The 20,324-nt window shown below is 54.2% G+C and overlaps 1 protein-coding gene across 40 annotated transcripts in view; it reads left to right on the forward strand.

The window, feature by feature from the left end:
• Positions 1-2,635, forward strand: part of PTK2 (protein tyrosine kinase 2) — a 239,455-nt gene extending 236,820 nt beyond the window's left edge. For all 40 annotated transcript variants that reach the window (XM_021088851.1, XM_021088853.1, XM_021088840.1 and 37 more), the window contains 2 exons: positions 38-118; positions 1,378-2,635. In XM_021088851.1, coding sequence (XP_020944510.1) covers positions 38-118; positions 1,378-1,590 — 294 coding nt within the window. In that variant the 3' untranslated portion in view covers positions 1,591-2,635. The remainder of the gene's footprint in view (positions 1-37; positions 119-1,377) is intronic.

Below are 20,324 nucleotides of genomic sequence, written 5' to 3' on the forward strand. Positions count from 1 at the left end.
GCTCACATGTCTAACGCTGCTGTGATCTGTCTGTTAGGAGGTCGGCCTGGCCCTGAGGACGCTCTTGGCCACTGTGGACGAGACCATTCCTGTCCTGCCAGCTAGCACACACCGAGAGGTAGGGCACACCCCCTGCTGACCCTGCAGGCGGGGGGTCCCCGGCAGGTCGTGGCTTCATCGTGAGAGCGGTGGGGGCCGAGGGGAAGCTGCTCCCCGCACCCCTCAGCCTGGGGCCAGCCAAGACTGCTGTGCCCAGGCCACAGGTCGTGACCTGCCAGCGAATGCTGCCCCTGGCCAAGCCCCGGCCTCCACCTGGGGTCCTGGCCTAAAGGACGGCATGAGGGGCACAGGCCAGGGCTGGTGCTGCCATGGAACCTTCTGGACAGAGTAGAGAATGAAAATTGCAGAAATGGACAGAGAGAGGCACCCTGCCCTCCTTCCTCAAAGTCCTCCTCGAATCCCCACAGCTGGGGCCTACACCACAGCCACAGCCACGCCAGATCCGAGCCGCATCTGTGACCTACACCGCAGCTTGCAGCAATGCCAGTCCTTAACCCCCTGCGTGAGGCCAGGGACCCAACCCACATCCTCACAGACGCTGTGTCGGTTTTTAACTCCCCGAGCCACAGCAGGAGGGGCCCGTGATTTTACAGAGCCTCCCTGAGGTCGAGCTGAGGGTGGCCTGCGAAGGCTGTATGTGCACGGTGTCCTCGGGAGGTCGTGCGGGGCTGACCGCTGGCGTATGCAGGGCGCTCCAGCTCAGCCCTGTGCCCGGCCTCTTGTAAACGGCGTCAGCTCAGCTGCTGGACACCACTTGGCTCATGTCAGAAAATGCCTCTGGTCGCCGCTGGGTAACTTTGACTTTCTTGACAAGTAGAGGATTTGCTAGTTTCTTTGCTTTATTAGGACTTGAACTGGTTTTCCACAGTGAGCAAGACTTTTGCTCAGGAGTGAAGGGCGCCAGGTGCCAGAGGCACCTTAGCTGCCGGGTGTTTTGGCTGGACCACTTCTAACTTCCTGCTGTGGCTGGCGGAGCCTGCAGTGGTCTCTCCACGACCCTTGAAAAGCACTGCACACACACGCGCGCTGTTATCAAGGAGAAGGCGCCCTCCCAGGCCCTGAGGTTCATAAAGCCTGGGTGGCGAACCGAGAGGGCGGCGGGGGGCGGGGGGGCCTCCTGTGCGGGAGCAGAGGCCGCTCTGGGGTGAGCTGGCGGCCGGATTCCTAGAGGAAGCGTTGCTTTCACGTCCTGTCGTCTCTCGGGCCCTCGTTTAAGGGACAGACGGACGGTCTCTTCCCCTTGGAGGCACCTAGGAAGGGGCCCGGGCGCCCCTGCAGGCCGCCGAGGCCGCCCTGCTGACTCTTCTGTCCTTGCAGATCGAGATGGCCCAGAAGCTGCTGAACTCAGACCTGGGCGAGCTCATCAGCAAGATGAAGCTGGCGCAGCAGTACGTCATGACCAGCCTGCAGCAGGAGTACAAGAAGCAGATGCTGACGGCTGCGCACGCCCTGGCCGTGGACGCCAAAAACCTGCTGGACGTCATCGACCAGGCCCGGCTGAAGGTGCTGGGCCAGGCGAGGCCGCACTGAGCGCGGGCCGCGCCCCCGGGACGCCCCCCGCCTCCACCAGCAGCGAGGCCGCCCGCCCGCGGGCGCCAGCGCCAGCACGCCCGGCGCCAGCTCCCAGACTGACGGCTGGCTGAAAGTCTTCTCTCTCGTATAAGTTTAACTGCAATTTGATTTGGGTTCAGTTTTTATTCTGGTTCTTTAATCATGGTGTCCCGAGAAGTCCAGGATCCAAGATGTGGCATTTTTCTGAGAATGAACGTTGTACATGCGAAGCGTTTCCGAGTCCTGAAGAGCAGATCTTGTCCGCGTTAGGATGTGCTTTGGTGGAAACGCCGAGGCAGGGATGCGCTGACTCCCGAAGGAGCTGGGCTGCGCTTTGGAAGAAGGGAGGAGGAAGTGGAGAGTTCCAGGAGCCCGAGGGGCTGCGAGTTCCTTTGCCCACCACAGACTTCCCACCCAGACTGGAAGTTTCCTTGTTAGAACACTCTGCAGTTGCAGTGTGCTAATACCACTTTACAGAGGAAGAATATAAAAGCTATATTTTGAAGACTTGAGTCATTTCGGAAAAAAACCTACAACCCTCTGGTCTTTCCTGCCTTTGCCTTTCATGTGGGTGTATGTGAAGCGTTTGGTTGGAAACTAGCTATAGAACACACTAAAAACTTTTGTCTTTTTTCACCAGAATAATGTGCCAGTTTTTGTAGCAATGTTCTTTCTCTTGGAAGCAGAAATGCTTTATACCAGAGCACCTCCACCTGCATTAAGAAGAGGCTCTGGAACCATCCCTGTTTTCCATTTTTATATAATTTATAAAGAAAGATTAAAGCCATGTTGACTCTTTTACAGCCACTGGAGCTAACTCACCCTTCCTTGTCTGTCTTCCCAGGAGAGAATTGAGCAAATCGGAGATCTGGTTTCCTTTCACTGTCGGTTCACCATCCATTCTGTTCAATAACGTTGAAAAACATACCCTCCCTGTAGTTTGTTGGGGGACGTAAGTTATTCTCAGGAAGAATATAATGACCTGTACAGCTGCTTTGACCTATTAAAAGGTGTTGCCAGTGAAGTCCTGGGTGTGGTGGCCTTTCTTTTGGGTCTGTTCTTTTTTTTTAGGGCCTCACCCACAGCATATGGAGGTTCCCAGGATAGGGGTCTCATCGGAGATATAGCTGCCGGCCTACACCACAGCCACAGCCCTGCCAGATCCGAGCTGCATCTGCGACCCACACCACAACTCATGGCAACGCTGGATCCTTCACCCACTGAGCAAGGGCAGGGATCGAACCCGCAACCTCATGGTTCCTGGTCGGATTTGTTTCTGCTGCGCCACAACAGGAACTCCATTTTGTAATTTTAGATGTGTAGTGACTATGTGTCCCGCCTCATTTTAGTTTGTGTTTATTAATTTTTTTCTTTTTTGGCCACCCATGGCATATGGAGTTCCCAGGCCAGGGATCAGACCCGAGCCACAGTTGAACTGACACCGCAGCTGCCCCAGCTGGCTGTGTTCCTTAATGTGCAGTGATGCTGAGCATCGTTTCATACTTAGTGGCCATGTGTATATCTTTCCTAAGAAGCATCTGCTCAGATACTTGGCTGTGTTGAGAACGGGGCTGTTTGTCACCCTGTTCCTGGTGGCAGGCGTCCCCTCCGTGTCCTCAGTCCTTGTCAGGTGCTCGTTTTCCACCTGTCCTCCCTCTGTCTGCGGAATGGCCCTTCATTTTCTTACTTTACCTCAGAGTAATTTTGCCTGAGAAATTGGGCGAGGGATTGTTGTGATTGGAACTTTATCGACTTCATAGATCAATCTGGGGAGAACAGATCTGGTAAGAATGTTGATTCTTAAGAATATTGATCACTTAACATATCTCTATTTCTTGAGGTGTTAAATTTTTTCGTGTGTGTGTGTGTTTGCCATTTCTAGGGCCGCTCCCGAGGCACATGGAGGTTGCCAGGCCAGGGTCTAATTGGAGCTGTAGCTGATGGCCTACGCCAGAGCCACAGCAATGTGGAATGTGAGCCACGTCTGCAACCTACACCACAGCTCACGGCAACGCCGGACCCTTAACCCACTGAGCAAGGCAGGGACCAAACCCGCAACCTCATGGTTCCTAGTCAGATTCATTAACCACTGCACCACAATGGGAACTCCTTGAGGTGTTTAGTTTCTGTAACACCTTGCTATTTTCAGTGTAAACACAAGTCTTGAGCATCTTGTATTCCTATTGTGTACTGTTTTTGTTTTTGTTTAGTCTTTTTAGGGCCACACCTGCAGCATGTGGAAGTTCTCAGGCTAGGGGTTGAAACGGAGCTGTAGCCGCTGGCCTACACCACAGCCACAGCAACGCTGGATCCTGAACACGCTGAGTGAGGCCGGGGATTGAACCTGTATCCTCAGGGATACTAGTCAGGTTCATCTCTCCGTGAACTGTTAAATTCTGTCACGTACTTTCTCTGCACCTCTCGATGGCGTCTCTCTTCTTCCTTAGACTTGGCGTGATGGATTACACGCACTGACTTCCAAATGTTGAATCTGCTTTGCCCTCTGGAGTAAAAGCCCCGCCGTCTGTGGTGGGAGACGATCTCTTTTCTGTACTGGTGGATTCTATTTGCTATTATTTTGTGTAAGGACTTTTGCATCTGTATTGATCAGGCGTTATCTTCCATCGTACTGTCTTTGGTTTTGATACAAGGTAATCAGAATTTGTAAAATGCATCGGGAACTGTTCGCTCTTCTGTGGAAGAAGTTGTGGGAATGTGTGTCAATCACTTAAATTCCCTCCTGCATCCTTCTTGGGTGGAGATTTTTCAGGGGCAGCAGAGGGAACGCGGCAGGTGTTCAGCTATGAATTCAGTGTCCTCCATGATTATGGGATTATTCAGATTCCCCTCTTCGCATTGGATGAATTGTGTGTGTGTGTTTCGAGGAACTGCCTCATTTGCCTGTGTGGTCACATGTGTTCGTAACTTCCCCCACGACGTCGGGCCCCCCACCCCCAACCCCCGTCACTCAAGTTTGGTGCCTTTCTTTCCTGGAAGCTCCATCTTCTCTCTCGTCTGCTTTGTCCATCTTGCTAGAGATTTATCGGTTGTATTCATCTTTTCCAAAGGATCTTCTCTGTGTTTCATCGATGTTTCTCAGTTGTTTCTCTTTCTGTTTTCAATTCATAGACTTCTGCTCTTGTTTCTCTTATAGCCTCCCTTCTACTTACTTTGGGTTTACTACTCATTTTTAGTTTCGTTTTTTGTTTTTTGTGTTTTGGTTTTTTTTTTGTTTTGTTTTGTTTTCTTTTTAGGGCCACACCTGCAGCATATGGAAAGTCCCAGGCCTAGGGGTCAAATCAGAGCTGCAGCCTCTGGCCTACACCACAGCCACAGAAATGCCAGATCCTTAACCCACCAAACGAGGCTGGGGAATCAAACCTGCATCCTCATGGATACTAGTCAGATTGGTCTTCCACTGAGCCATGATGGGAACTCCCAGTTTTAGTTCTTGAGATGGGAGATTAAATTAATAGTTTAAGACTTTCTGTTTTCTAACATATACACTTAGGCTATCAATTTCCCTCTCAACATTGCTTTAGCTGCACCCAACAAATTTTATTTAGATTATATGTATTTTCGTTCAGTATATTTTTTAAAATTTCCATTGAGGAATTCCCTTCGTGGCACAATGGTTAACGAATCCGACTAGGAACCATGAGGTTTTGGGTTCAATCTCTGGCCTTGCTCAGTGGGTTAAGGATCTGGCATTGCCATGAGCTATGGTGTAGGTTACAGGCTCAGCTCGGATCCCATGTTGCTGTGGCTCTGGCGTAGGCTGGTGGCTACAGCTCCGATGAGACCCCTAGCCTGGGAACCTCCATGTGCCACAGGAGTGGCCCTAGAAAAGGCAAAAAAAGACAAAACAAAAAAAAACGAAAAAAACAGACAACAAAGGCAGAGGCCACACATCAACAGGCCAAGATCTCCAAGGGCCATGCCCATGGACAGAGGGTTTGAGAGAGGGTCCTTCCCAGAGTGTCCAGGTGCCTGCCAACACCTGCATTCTGACTTCCGGCCTCCGGAACTGTGAGAGAGTAAAGTGCTGTTGCTTTAAGTCCCCAGTTTATGGGGGGAAGGTTTGTTGGTTTTGGTTTCTTTAGGGCCAAATCTGCAGCATATGGAAGTTTCAGGCTGGGGTCAAATTGGAGCCATAGCTGCAGGCCTACACCACAGCCACAGCCATGCAGTATCCAAGCCACATCTTTGACCTACACCACAGCTCACAGCAACGCCAGATCCTTGACCCACTGAGCAGGGCCAGGGCTCAAACCCACATCCTCATAGATACCAATCAGGTTCGTCACCACTGAGCTACAACAGGAACTCCCTCTCCTTTTTCTATTAAGCAGTTGGAAATCACCTTTCCCAAGGAAAGTCCACTAAAATATTGAGTTCCTGGCAACTGATTTTTGTCCCCTCCTCACTTGCCGGCCAGGTCACAGCGTTTAACCAAGTTTGTCAGGAGCATGGAGTAGAGACTGCTCTGAAAAGCCACTTACTTTGGCATAAGGTTTCTTTTTTCTTTTTTTCAAAGAGTCTGGATTGGGTTTGTGTTTTTGTTTGTGTGTTTGTTTTTGCTTTTTGTCTTTTCTAAGGCCGTACCCGAGGCATATGGAGGTTCCCAGGCTAGGGGTCTAACTGGAGCTACAGCTGCCGGCCTACGTCAGAGCCACAGCCACGCCAGATCCAAGTGGCGTCTGTGACCTACCCCATCATGGCAATGCCGGATCCTTAACCTACTGAGCAAGGCCAGGGATCGAACCCGCAACCTCATGGTTCCTAGTCAGATTCATTAACCCCTGCGCCACGACCGGAACTCCTGGGTTCATGTTTTTTCCCTTCCTGACAGTCTTGGGATCCCTTGTGGATCGCTTACACGCGTGGAAGCTCTTAGCTGCTGTGAGAGGCTCGACTGGCAGGGAGAGGCCGTGGTGGCTTAGGTGCTGCTTTCCTCTGCAGGCCGTCCCTGGGTCTTCCTGCACCTCCGGCAGGCTCGCTGGGAACGCAGTGCTGGGCCTGTGGCTTGGGCTGTGCCCCTCCTCGTTAGCGCGGCTGCTCCCCAGCCCCGGGCGCCTTCAGCTGGAGCCCATCCCTGCCTGTAGCAGGAGCAGGCGCTCAGCAGCTCTGCGGAACAGACTGCTGGCCGCGCTGTTTGCTGAGGATCGCACGCGACAGCGGCCTGTGTGCCGGGACTCACCATGGGGGCTCGTTGTAGACCAGGAGATCACAGCCGACATCCGAGGATATGGGGTGAGGGCTCGGAGGAGAAGGGGCTCTCGGAGAAGACCCAGGAGGCCCGCATGTGGGCATCCAGGGTGGAGGGACCTTGTGGCCTGTTCTGGGGGCCGGGGGCCAGAGGTCAAGCCCAGGAGCCCGAGTCAGAGGCAGGAGCGCATGCCTGTCGCCAGGCAGAGGGCTGTGGCCTTGGCCATGGGCCAGGGCGGGCCCTGCAGACAGTGGTGGGGTACGGGGCCCACATTCCTGCGGGACAGAAAGCGAACGGAGCACTGTCTGAAGCTGCCCTCCCTTCGCCCCCGGCCCCCAGAGGCCCAGCTCTCACCCCCAGGTTACAGGTGAGGAAACTGATGATGCCTGGTTGGCAGGAAGTGACAGAACGGGGTGGAACCTGTCACCCACGCACTAGGACAAATGCCTTCCCCAGGGTCTCCCGCAGAAATACAGACACGGAACTGAAGGGCCCCACAGGCCGTCGCAGCCGTTCTCTGGTTCCCAGCAGTGTCAGAATCCTGGTATTGGGTGAAGTTTTCAATCCACACAGTCCACTGAAAGCAAAGCTCAGGGTCAAGGTGAAAAGATGGCGGTGGCATGGGCAGAGCCACCCTGGGGACTGTCCTGGAGGGCCCAGCCCCGACCTGCCTCCACCCACCTGCCCCAGGCCCTGTGCTGCCCGTCCTCACACAGAGGGCAGGACTCAGCCGCGACACTGAGGGTGCGTGAGACGGGCCCTGCCCTCCGTCCACACCCCCCGAGGGGGCGGGCTCTGTCTCTCCATCTGGGGGTTCCCTGGGGTCCGGGTTCCCTTCGAGTGATGGAAATACTCACAAACCAGGTAACGGTGATGGCTGCACAGAGAACTTCATGCCGCTGAACTTTCCACTCGAAAAATGGTCAGAGCTCCCGCTGTGGCCCAGCGGGAGCAAACCCAGCTAGGACCCATGAGGACGTGGTTTTGACCCCTGGCCTCACTCAGTGGGTTAAGGATCCAGCGTTGCTGTGAGCCGTGGAGTAGGTCCCAACATGGCTTGGACCTGGTGTCGCTGTGGCTGTGGTTAGGCCGGCAGCTACAGCTCGGATTAGACTCCTAGCCTGGGAACTTAGATGTGTCGTAAGCGCAGCCCTGAAAGAACAAAAAAGAAAGTTAAAATGGGAGCTCCCAGGTAGCGTAGCAGTTAAGGATCCGGCATTGGCACTCACTGCTGTGGTGCAGGTTCAATCCCTAGCCTGGGAACTTATGTGTGCCATGGGCTCAGCCAAAAAAAAGTTTAAAAAAGTTAAAATACTGGATTTTGTGTTATATGCTTTTACCGAAGTAATATAAATTTTATTTACAAATACTAGGGACCTATGGATATAGGGTATGTGTATGTACTTTTTTTTTTTTTTTTTTTTTTTTTTTAGGGCGACACCCGTGGCATGTGGAAGTTCCCAGGCTAGGGGTCTAATTAGAGCTACAACTGCTGGCCTCCACCACAGCCACAGCCACAGCCACGCCAGATCTGAGCCACATCTTTGACCTACACCACAGCTCACGGCAACGACGGATCCTTCACCCAGTGAGCGAGGCCAGGGGTCAAAACCACGTCCTGTACTTTTTTTAAAACACAAAATGCCATGTGGCTATGGCTGTGGTGTAGGCCAGTGGCTACAGCTCCCATTAGACCCCCACCTGGAACCTCCATAGGCCGCTGGTGCGGCCCTCAAAAGACAAAAAAGAAACAAAAATCAGCTGATATGCCCCAGGGCTCTTTGTAGCCATGTGCAAGCAGCGCCCTCCCGCTCTCCGCCCTGCCATCACTGCCCGGATCCGGTCTGCGCTCCGTTTTCTCCTCCCCGCGGCAGGTGTCTTTCCCGCCAGCCTACGAATGCGGACCCAGCGGGAGCAGGCACCTCTGGTGCCATCTGGCCAGTCGGTGTCAGCTCCCTGGTGCCCTTCCCTTCCTGTGGGTGCCCTTGAGGGGACACACCCCGGCTGGTGGCTGGCGGCTGCTGAGCTTGTTTGTGACACGCGGGAGGTCCTCCTCCTGTGCTTCCTGTAACCGGGGTGGAGTGAAGGGCGGGGCCGGGTGTGTGCCTGGAACACGCCTCACGGCTGGGACACGTGCCTCGGGTGGGACCCGCCACCACTCAGTTGCGTTTCCCCTTTGGATAAAAAGTGTCTGAGCTGACATTTGAGATTCTCCCCAGCACCACCCAGAATACCTGGGATGCAGCTGCCCATCCTTCCCAGGAGTTGAGCATTTTGCAGAAAATGGCAAATCGAAAACCCAGTTTCCACAAATATCTTCCTTAGGTGGTTCTGACCCTGAGAACTCGAGCCATTCTGATCCTGGAAAATGGGCCGGTACCAGCTGTAGCCTAGTCTGGTAGACGTTATATCCCGAAGGTGAAGCTAGGGGGACGTCCGCTGCCAGGAAATCACAGCACCTCATCCCGAGCAAAGCCTCACGCCATCCCTCCGCAGAGAGCGCACGGAGGGCTCCCCCCTCGGTTTCATCTGAAGACGAGCAGAGTCCACAAACCTCTTCGGTAAAAAGCCGATGGTAACACTTTCAGGCTTTGTAGGTTGTGTGTGCTCCCTGTCACTTTTTTTTTTTTTTTCGACAACACTTTAAAAGTGTAAAAGCATTCCTAGCTTGCTGACCCGTAGGGTGTGTGCATCTTTAAATTACCATCAGACCATGTGGCACAGGCACACACACCCACTCAACCTCCAGTGGCTCCCTGGCACTTAGAATGAAACGTTAGAGTTCATTCTCCAACCCGGGGCCTGGCGTGGCCGGACCTGCCTGCTCCCTACTGGGGCTCGTGCCCTCCACCTCGACCACGTGGCCCAGGACATTCCCGATCGTGTGGACCTGTGGCTTTTGTCTGGGCAGCCATCACCAAGGTCAGCTTCAGAGCACGTCGTTGCTTCCAGAAGGAACCTGCTGTCCCACCCATCCCAGCCCCTGGCCCTCACGACTGCTTTCTGGCTCCACAGCTCCGCCTCTTCTGGATCTCGTACAGATGGGTCATACCACGTGTGGTCCTCGGTGTGTGGCTGACTCACTCGGCGCTGTGTTGTCCAAGGCCGGCCGTGCTGCAGTTTGTCTCAGTGCTTCTTGCCTTTTCATCCCTAAATAATATTCCACCGCGTGGATCGCCCCATCGCATCAGCAGATGGACGTTTGGGTTGTATCTACTTTTCCGTTATATCTCTGAGTAACGCTCCCCTGACTTTTGTGTACATGTTTTCGTGTGGACTTAGGTTTTTATTTATCTCCAGTACAGTCCTAGGAATGGAATTTCTGGGTCATCTGATAATTCTATGTTTAACCATTTGAGAAACTGACAGAGTGTTTTCTAAAGCATCCGCACTGTTTTCCGTACGAGGATTCCCGTCTCTGCACAGCCTTTGCCACCACTTGCAAATCTTCCCTTTTCTTGGCCCTGTCCTAAGTCCTGGGGCCCAGGAGTGAACACACGGGTCATTAAAGAGTACATCAGCAGCTCCTCCAGTCAGTCCAGACCAGAAGGATATAAGCCCAGTTCTTTCCATGTGATCATCAAAATCCAAACTATTGTCTGGTTTGAAATATTTCTCCTCCCTCCATGTAGACGCAACGTGGGAACCTGGATCGGGGCAGCCCGACCTGCAAGCGCTGGCGGGACCCCCACAGTGACACCTGGGTTCTCCTGCCACCCCAACAGTTTCATAGGACGTGGGCCGCACACAGGTCCGCCTGTGGCTGCGCTGGACCAAGACAAAAGTATGACTTGTCCAACAACAGAAACAGCCAACCCTCCCCACCCCCGGCTAATGGGAGCACAGCTACTGCTTTTCCAGCCACAGAACTGCCCCCGGTTCCCAACTGTGTCTGATCCAGGGCAAACCCCGCTTTCTCAGCCCTCCCCCAAATAGCCTCCCGCCACCCCAAGCCCCCCTGGACTAGGCTGAGTAAGGGTCCCCACAGTGTCCCCATCCCAATCCTCGGACCTGTGAGTGTCCCTTCTGTGGCAAGTGGACATCCCTGCGATGAGATGCTGGGGGTGGGTCTGTCACCTGATGGGCCTGGGGGCATCCGGAGGCTGCATGGGAAGGGGAGGAGGCAGGCGACAGTGAAGCCTGGGACTGGATGTGGTGCCCAGGAAGGAGGAGGGCGCTGAGAAGCTGGAGAAGTTGGGAAGGACCCTCTAGGCTTGCGGAAGGGGCTGGCCCACCGGCCCTGCCTTCAGCCCAGCGAGACCGAGACTGGGTCCAGGCGTCTGGCTTCAACCATAAGGGGAGGCACGCGCGTTGCCCGAGGCCAGCGGCCCTCAGGTCTGCTGTGCACAGAAAAGTCCTTTCTAGAGATGCCCCCCCACCCCGCCCTCAGGACACGGGTCCCCCTCGCGGCATGTGCCCTCGGTCTCGGCTCCAGGGCATCAACCCGGGTGTGTGGGCCTGGGTGGGGGCGGGGGCTGTGCTGATGTCACAGCGGTGACCTGGCGTCAGTGTCCCCCAGCCCCCAGCCACAGCATGAGGTCAAAGCCGACTCTACTTGAAGGTAATTTTGCAAATTCCAAGGACTGGGGTCCTCAGACTCTAATCCTCCCTCCAGCCTTCCTGTCCCCCCCCCCGCCGCCCTCACCCCCAGCCCCTCTGCCCCCTTGAGTTGCCCTTGGACCAGCCTCGCCCTTGGTGGGGAGACCACAGCCCAGCCTCTCCCTCTGCCCCGCCTTCCCAGGCCCTGCCCCGCCTCCAGCCCTGACTCCTGCCACACCCTCCCCCTTGGGTGCTGGGAAGCTGCCCCTCGGGCATGAGGGCCTCTGCCAACCTGGCTGCCTGCTGTGTCTCTCAGCCAGGCCACCTCTGCCTCCGGCTGCTCTAAGGCGCTAGCCAGCTGTCCTGCCGGTGGAAAGTGACCTGGAGCATCTGCTAATGAGTAACTTCTCAGGAAATTATTACAAATCTGCTGCTACTGAGTGAGTCACAGGAAATGGGGGGGCGGGGGTTACCCCCAAAGACACAGACACGTAGCTACGGGAAACCCAGTGCCAGCTTTAAGGACACCAGCCGCTCACCACTGTATCTACACGGTGCCACGCTCAACTTGTTTCTTTTGAACTTCCTTCTCCGCTCCTGATGGAACATTTCAGTGGAATCCAACGTCCCCACATCCTGTTGTTGTTGCTGCTCTTTAAGGTCAAAGATTCTTCAGCCTCCCCGTTCTTCCATTACCTTCAGGGCATCGCTCAGCTTCAGAATTCGTGCTCGGCATCGTAATTTGTAAACGCGATGCCAGGTCCTTTCTGCTCGTGCCGTGGACACCTTCCCAGAACTTTCCCCTCTTGTTAATCCTGAGCTGCCGTCCTTCCGAGGCTGCAGCCCCACTTCTCCCCCCGCCTTCCTGACTCCGGTGCTGCCTGCCCTTCTCCAAGGGGCCTCTCTGTGACACCCCCGAGGGCAGGTGTTGGGGGGTGGGGGGCCTCCTGGGCCTGTGGAGGGAAGGAGGGCCCTCGCTCCTGCCCTTCCTCCTCTGCCCACAGCTCCTCGCGTCATGTGTGGGCTCCATCCCGGGTCCCCAGGGATGGGGGCTGGGTGGGGAGCCTTGTATCCAGGGCGCACTGCTCCCAGGTGGGGGTGTCCAGGAGGTCAGCTGGCCTGTGTCAGTGAGGAGGGAGCCCCTGGCTGCCCCAGGTCACCGGGGAGTGTGGAGAGCTCCAAAGGGCACCTTTCCAGAGGCTCCACTTCTACATGCGTCTCTCTGTGCAGAAGGAAGGCTACTCTGGGGTCCCCGGTCCACCTCGGAGAAAGGCACGGCCAGGCCAGGACCGTGCACCCTGCGATTGACTCTGGGCGCGTTGGCTGTCAGGATGCTCCGGGTTCAGGGAGGTGGCGGAGTGGGGCTGGGGCGGGGCAGCTGGACGGGGCCCTTTGTGTCTGGATGGGCGTCCAAGAACAGAGCGGCCAAGCGGGTATCTCAGGAGAGCGAAGCGAAGAAAGACATTGGTAAGAAGTATCAAATGGCAAAAATACATTGTTAGCCATGTCAGCCATTCTCCTTCTGTGCTAACCTTGCCCTGGTTGGCATGGTGTTGGGCAGAGACAGCACCCCCTTCACACAGATGAAAGAGCGACGGCGACGATGACGATTCTGTGAAATCTAACTGGAGTGTTTTCTGGAACTGACCCCGTTCTCAAGATGCCCTGGATAAAACTTCAGCACCATCCCTTCCGGAGCAGATGAGTGTCAGTCAGCGAGGCAGCCAAAACCCGTGTCCTTCAACCGTCCCTAGAACTGCTCTAATTGCGATCAACTTCATCTTATTTCATCTTCTCAAACGCTTACCAGTTCCTGCCTCAACAGCGCAAAGTGCCTGTGACACAGGAGCTGTCACAGTGATTGCGTTTAAACGGTATACGTACTTTCCTCTTTTTTTAGTTTATAGGAAAATCCGGTCGTGGCGTTTAACGAAAAGAGTGGAATAACCTCAGAAGCCAAACCTCACGTCAGCTGACGTAGTCACAGCCACTTACCAGAGGGTACTGTGCTTCCCATCAAGCTCCTTCCTTCCTAAGTCTTCTCACGCCGAGTAGTTACTATAAATGAGATAATGCTGCAGAACACACTGGTTTGTTCTCTTGATCTTGACACGTTATAAAAGAGATACAGTAATTGTATTAGACCTTTTTCAATTTAATTCTCACGGCTTTCAGTAATCTGCCTTACAGAATGCTTTCCTTGGTTCCTGTCGTGGCGCAGTGGTTAACGAATCCGACTAGGAACCATGAGGTTGCGGGTTCGGTCCCTGCCCTTGCTCAGTGGGTTAACGATCCGGCGTTGCTGTGAGCTGTGGTGTAGGTTGCAGACCGGCTCAGATCTCGCATGCTGTCTCTGGCAGATGGTGCTACACTCCGATCGACCCTAGCTGGAACCTCCATATGCGCAGCGGCCAAAAATACAAAAGACCAAAAAAAAAAAAAAAAAAAAAAAAAAAGAATGCTTTCCTTGGTTCCCGTCGAGGCGCAGTGGAAATGAATCTGACTAGTGTCCATGAGGATGCGGGTTCGATCCCTGGCCTCACTCATGGGTTAAAGATCTGGTGTTTCCGTGAGCTGTGGTGTAGGCCGTCGGCTGTGGCTCCGATTCCACCCCTAGCCTGGGAACCTCCATGCGCCGCGTGTTCGGCACTAAGAAAAAAAAAAAAGACAAAATGCATTCCTTAATTTAATTCAAAGTGGATTCTACGATGTTCCTGGTGTCAGCATTTGAATTGTAAGACCAAGTCACCTTCTGACAGAAGCGTATCTCTTTGGCTGGCAGATTTGACAAGGAGGCCCAGTTCTGCAAATCAGAGTCTATGCCATACTTTTCCATAAATTGAGCAAACTAAATCTGCAGCTTGAAGGGTCTGATGAAAAAATTTAACAAAGTAATAAAAACCTGTTTCGTTCTAAAAATATTGTATTGGCAAAGTTACAAATCGATGAACAGTATTTTATTTCCCTCCAAACGTTCTGACTACATTGAGTTAAACCTGGTGCCTCTCGTGAGCAGACAGCAGACAGCCCCTGGTAAAGGGCTTTGCTGTGCATGTGCCACCGCCTTGATGACGTCATCATCAGTCTTGAAGTCGCCGGTGTGAGTCATCTGACTCTGTTCTCTTTTCAAGGTATTTTCTTCTTGGCTCTTCTAACTCGCTTGCAGTTACATGAGCATTCTGAAATCAGTGTGTCAGTTTCCATTTTTTAAAAAGCCCTTTGGGATTCAGAATCAGCTCGCACCGCCTAACACGCACTTCACTGCACATCTGTGCACCAGCTGGCAGCCTGGAGGCTCCCCAGTCACCCAGGGGCCAGGACTCGGCAGCAGCCGCAGGAAGGAAGGGTCCCCTCAGTGACCAGGGTGGACTGTGCGCAGGGGACCAAGCCCCAGGCCAAACCCCACAACCGCATCTAAGGACCCTTAGGACCGCTTGCCATCCTAGTGGCCGAAGCAAGTCGCGGGTTGAGCCCAGCGTCAGTGGAGGGAGAAGGGACCTGTTCTCCCGGGAGAAGGTGTGGGACTGACGAACCCATCAGACCCTGGCTGCGGACGAAACGGACCTCATGAGGGTCATCAAAGATCCCACGAGAGCCCAGGGACTCCAGTGCGGGCCTCTCTTCACCCCGCGCGAGGAGCCCATGGACCCCGAGCCTGATCATCACCCGTGACCCTCGGCGGCGTCGCCTCGCTTCTTCCGGTGCGTCACTCGCTGACGTCCCTCCCGTCCCCGGCCACTCTGAGTGAGCGCGGCCCTCGGCACTGATGTCACAGAAAAGAGGAGGGGACAGGACTCTCCAGGAGCCTCGTCCAGTCCGGCCGTCAGGCCTTCCTGTGAACTAATCAAAAGAGAAAGCCCCACTCAGTACTTTAAAAGATGCGTTTCCCGAGTTCCCTGGCGACACAACAGGTTAGAGATGTGGCGGTGGCACTGCTGTGGCTCAGGTCGCTGCCATGGTGTGGATTCGATCCCTGGCTCCGGAACGTCTTCTTGTCGCAGGTATCACCAAAAACAAGAGGTGCATTTCCAACAAAAGTGTACTTTTCATGGCTGATAATTCGTCTTCCAAATGTATAGTATATGTGTTTTGATCAGTGGTGAACTGACCATTGTAACGTTAAAATAATCCGTAAGAATTGTTTTTCTTTTCAACAGGTAAAGTCACGCAGAAACTAAAACCAATTTCGAAATTTCGATTTAGATACACATTTTTGGTTGTGGAGACGCGTGTAGAGTGATCAGTAACACTTTGAAATGTACCGTGTTAGGACGAAGATCCGTGGAAACATAGAAGGGAAATATGATTTCCGTGGGTAACAGAAAGACGTGGAGCCTGTCAACTTTGTAGAGCTTCATCGTGTACTGTTTTTAATGGATCGCGTTGGATATCAAATGATATGGTATTTATATTCCATCTGGCTACATCTTAAAGTGATATGACAGTTTTATTTTTAAGTGTCAATATTTACAGTATGCCAGAAATTGTATTCTTTGTAGCTGTTTAAACTTATGAAATATTTTAGGTGTCAACTTGATGTGTGAGGGGATAAAAAGGATTTTAACTTACTTTAGGGCGCGTGTGAACTGAACAGGCACGGTGATGCCAGAGAAACAACTAAGAGATCGGCTCTGGGTGCGACAGCCCCTCCGCGGCTACCGCGGAGGTGCAGGTGTTGAGATTCGGACCAAGCCGCTCAGGTTCAAGGCCAGGCTCTGTGCTCTGGCTCCTGCCTCTGTTTCCCACCTGCAGCTTGAGGGCTGAACAAAGAAATACACGGGTGGTGCTAGACCTCAGGCCCTTGGGCCGGAGGAAGCTGTGGACGCCAGTGCTCCGCCTCCCGCGCCCCCAGGACAGGCCGTTATTCCTCCTCCGGAGCCACGCTCAGCTCTGGTGTCTCCAGAAACGTGGAAAAAGACGCTTCTCATCAGCTTGAAGGCCCAGCAAGAGGTGGGAGGCAGTGGCCCCAGACCGCCCGCCCTCCCCTCTGCAGGGACTGAACCGGGTCTGGCTGGGTCCCTCCCTCTGCGCGGGGCCGTGGGGAAAGGGCAGGATCTTGAAACGGAGGCGCTTGGGTGAGGTTGGGGCAGAGACCCACGGATGTACCAGCCCCACGGCGGGAATGAGACCCGTGTGCCCTGAGCCCTGATGGCACACCCTACCCAGGGGGTTCCAACAAGCCGGCCCGGGAATCCCAGCAGGCGCGGGGGACACAGGACCCATCCTGGGGCGGGGGGCCTTCAAGATGACGTGTGTGGCCCAGAAGCCCGAGCGCAGCGTAAATGCCAGCTCTTCGGACGCTGCGTGTCGCCTGCATCGTACTGTTGAGAAGGGGCGGTGACGCTCCAGACGCGGGCAGACGAGGGCCAGTGTGGGTCCCTGACGTCCTCCCGCCGGAGACCCTGGATTGACCGGGGCTCGGGGCGTCCCAGCGCAGAGCGGGGACGGGGTGGGGGGGCAGCCGGGCCAGGTCGAGTCTCTCCCCCCACGCGCGACGGGGTGGCGGGAGAGGTTTGGACGGGGAGTGACAGCGTCCCAGGGGCTGTAGGAAGTGTGGCCGCCAGCCCAGGGCAGCCGGGGGCCCTGAAGGTCCAAGGCGCTGAGGGTGACGGCAGCGGCCCCTGTCCTGGTGACCGGTTGGGAGGTGACAGGCGTTTCTAAGGCGGGACGTTCGGGGAGCCCAGCGAGCTCTGAAGCTCCCCCCCCCCCGCCTCGACGTGCAGAGCCGGGACTGGTGGGTCTCTGGGGGTGTCCCCTCGTGCCTGGTCTGGGTCCGCGCGGGCGGAGGGGTCTCCCTGGCGACCGAAGAGCCTCCGCAGCCTCTCCCCGCGTGCATGGCCTCTGCGCTTCTCCTCTGGCGGATTCTGGGCCGCGCCGGGACATCCGGACATTCCCAGGCTGGAGGCCGAATCCGAGCTGCAGCCGCTGCCGGCACCGCAGCCACAGCGACGCAGGATCCGAGCTGCCTCCGTGTCGGACGCCACAGCTCTTGGCGACGCCGGATCCTTAACCCACTGATGGAGGCCAGGGGTGGAACTTGCCTCCTCACAAATACTCGCAGCTTTCTTTTTTTTTTTTTTTTTTTTTTTTGTCTTTTTGACTCGCAGCTTTCTTAACCTGCTGAGCCACAGCAGAAACTCCTGGCTGGGCTTTCTTTAGAACATTTTTTACCCCCTGTGTGTTCTGGAGAGGTGCTCTTGCCTCCTGTTGGATGCATGTGGCACAGATGTCCTCTCCAGTCCGTGAGCTTCGTCGCTCTCTTTATGACGCTGTTCTTGAGCTTTTTATTGTGGAGGTTTTCAAACACAAAAACAGAGGCGCAAGCTGCCCTCCTCGGAGCCCCCGTCGTGCCCTCCTTCCATCGCTCAACATCCCCCGCAACTCCCCTAAGGGATTCCTTTGAAGCAAATCCCAGCCGTGGGATCGTCTTATTTAAAAATGCTCCAATGTGACTCTAAAAGATAAGGAGACTTTTTCTGTTACTGGCATGGTCAAAATACCACTTATCATAGCTTTAAAAATTGAATGATTATTCCTGGGCGTTCCCTTCATGGCTCAGTGGTTAACAAACCCATCTGGGATCCATGAGGATGCAGGTTCGATTCCTGGCCTCACTCAGTGCGTTAGGGATCTGGTGTTGCTGTGAGCTGTGGTGTAGGTTGCAGATGCGGCTTGGACCTGGTGGTGTTGTGTCTGTGGTGTAGGCCAGCAGTTGTAGCCCTAATTCGACCACTAGCCTGGGAACTCCCGCATGCTGCAGGTGTGGCTCTAAAAAGCAATACTAATAATTATTATTATTCCTTAATATTATTAAATATCCAGTCGGAAATCAAAATTTCATAACAATCTCATGATTTTTTCTAGTTTCTTAAAAATCAATTCCAGGAGTTCCCTTGTGGCTCAGTGGGTTAAGGATACACACACACCTTGCAGGTGAGACCCCAGGTCCTACAAAGAGGAAGTGGATCCTGAGTTAAATTGAAGGGGCGCCATGTAAGTCTGCCAGCCTGAGAGGCAGAGATTGATGCTGCTGTGAAAAACGCAGCAATTTGAAGAGAAGTAAGTCACAGAAGCACAAAGGAGAAGGGTGTGTAGCCAGGATTCAGACAGGCTCCCCGAGGACAAGACGTGGCATGCAGGTCCCTCTATCCCACCAGGACCCAGGCCATCAGGCCCACAGAGAATGGTGGTGGCAGATCTTAAAGAGGGTGCTGTCACCATGCCCCCGTGACCCCATGTGGTCACCTCCATGGCCGTCTGACTGCTCAGCTCCAGGCTTTGTGGGGTGGATGGAGCTGAGCGGGGTGGACCGGGGTCTGGTGCCAGCCCTCTCTTCTCTCGCACCCCTGGTCGGATGACGAGGCTGTATCTTTAGGCCACGTCTGTGACCCCGCTAATAAAGCTGGCAGTCCCGAGAAGAGTCTGCACAAAGTCCAGAGGAGCCGCCTAACACTCTGGGATGTTCTGCGTAAAGACAGCTGCCAGGTGCGAGCCACTCGGCTGCTCCCTTCGCTCCTCGGGGAGAACACGGCCCACAGGCAGGTCTCGGCTCCTCTGCTCAGACCCCAGCAGCCAACGGCCCGCGGGCACGGTCCCCAGGGATCAAACAAACAGGTGGGGCCTGCCCAGGGCACCTCTGTTCCGACGGCTTTTTCCCGATGGTCCCTGCGCGGGCCTGGAAGCGTCTCCTTGAGCGGGGAGGGCCTGGGGGCAAGAGCCCGCTCGGGAAGGGCAGCGCTGGGGGGCTGGGCTACAGCCCCGGTGGGCGCACCGAGGGTGAGTCCACGCTGGCCAGGCTCCTCACTCACACAGCTTCCGAGGGACGGGCCCCGGGCTGGGGGGTGGGAGTGTGCTGTAACTCCCCGGAGGCCCGTTTGGAACAGCCTGTGACCTGTGTTAGCAGTTCAAGCCTGAGAGCTGACTTCCAGGCACGTGAGAGACATTTCTTGCAAAGTATGTTGGCATTCATCTCGTCATTCTGTCCCGGGGAGGGTGCAAATACTTGGAGAGATGGTTCTCGCACACAAGAGTGTTTGGATTATTGTTCATCTTTTTGCTTTGCGATAATTACAGATTCACAGGCAGTTAAGTAAGAAGTAATATGGAGAGAGCCCTGGTACCTTTATCCCGGTTCCTCGATGACAATGTTTTGCAAAACCAGAGGACAATATCATGACCACGGTGTTAACATTTTTTTAAAAATTTCTTTTGTTTAATGTTTTTATTACTCAGTGAATTTATTACATTTATAGTTGTACAACCATCATCACAATCCAGTTTTACAGGATTTTCATCCCACACCCGCAGTGCGTCCCCCCCCCCAAACTGTCTCCTTTGGAAACCATACGTTTTTCAAAGTCTGTGAGTCAGGATCTGTTCTGCAAACAACTTCAGTCCGTCCTCTTTTCAGATTCCACATGTCAGTGAAAGCGTTTGATGTTGGTGTCTCATTGTCTGGCTGACTTCACTTAGCATGATAGTTTCTAGGTCCATCCATGCTGCTAAAAACGCCGGTATTTCATTCCTTTGAATGGCTGAGTGATATTCCACTGTGCACATGTACCACATCTTCTGGATCCACTCCTCTGTCGATGGGCATTGAGGTGCTTCCATGTCTTGGCTATTGAACAGAGTGCTGCAGTCAACACTGGAATGCATGTATCTTTGTGAGTCATGGTTTTCTCTGGGTAGATGCCCAGGGGTGGGATTGCTGGGTCAAATGGTTGTTCTCTTTTTAGTTTTCTGAGGAAGCTCCATGCTGTTTTCCACAGTGGTTGCACCAAGGTACATTCCCACCAGCAGTATAAGAGGGTTCCCTTTTCTCCACACCCTCTCCCGCACTTACTGTTTGGAGACTTTTGGATGATGGCCATTCTGGCTGGTGTAAGGTGGTACCTCAGCGTGGTTTTGATGTGCATTTCTCTAGTAATGAGTGATGTTGAACATATTTTCATGTGATTTTTGG

The sequence above is a fragment of the Sus scrofa genome, chromosome 4 (assembly GCF_000003025.6).
Source record: "Sus scrofa isolate TJ Tabasco breed Duroc chromosome 4, Sscrofa11.1, whole genome shotgun sequence".
NCBI lineage: Eukaryota > Metazoa > Chordata > Mammalia > Artiodactyla > Suidae > Sus > Sus scrofa.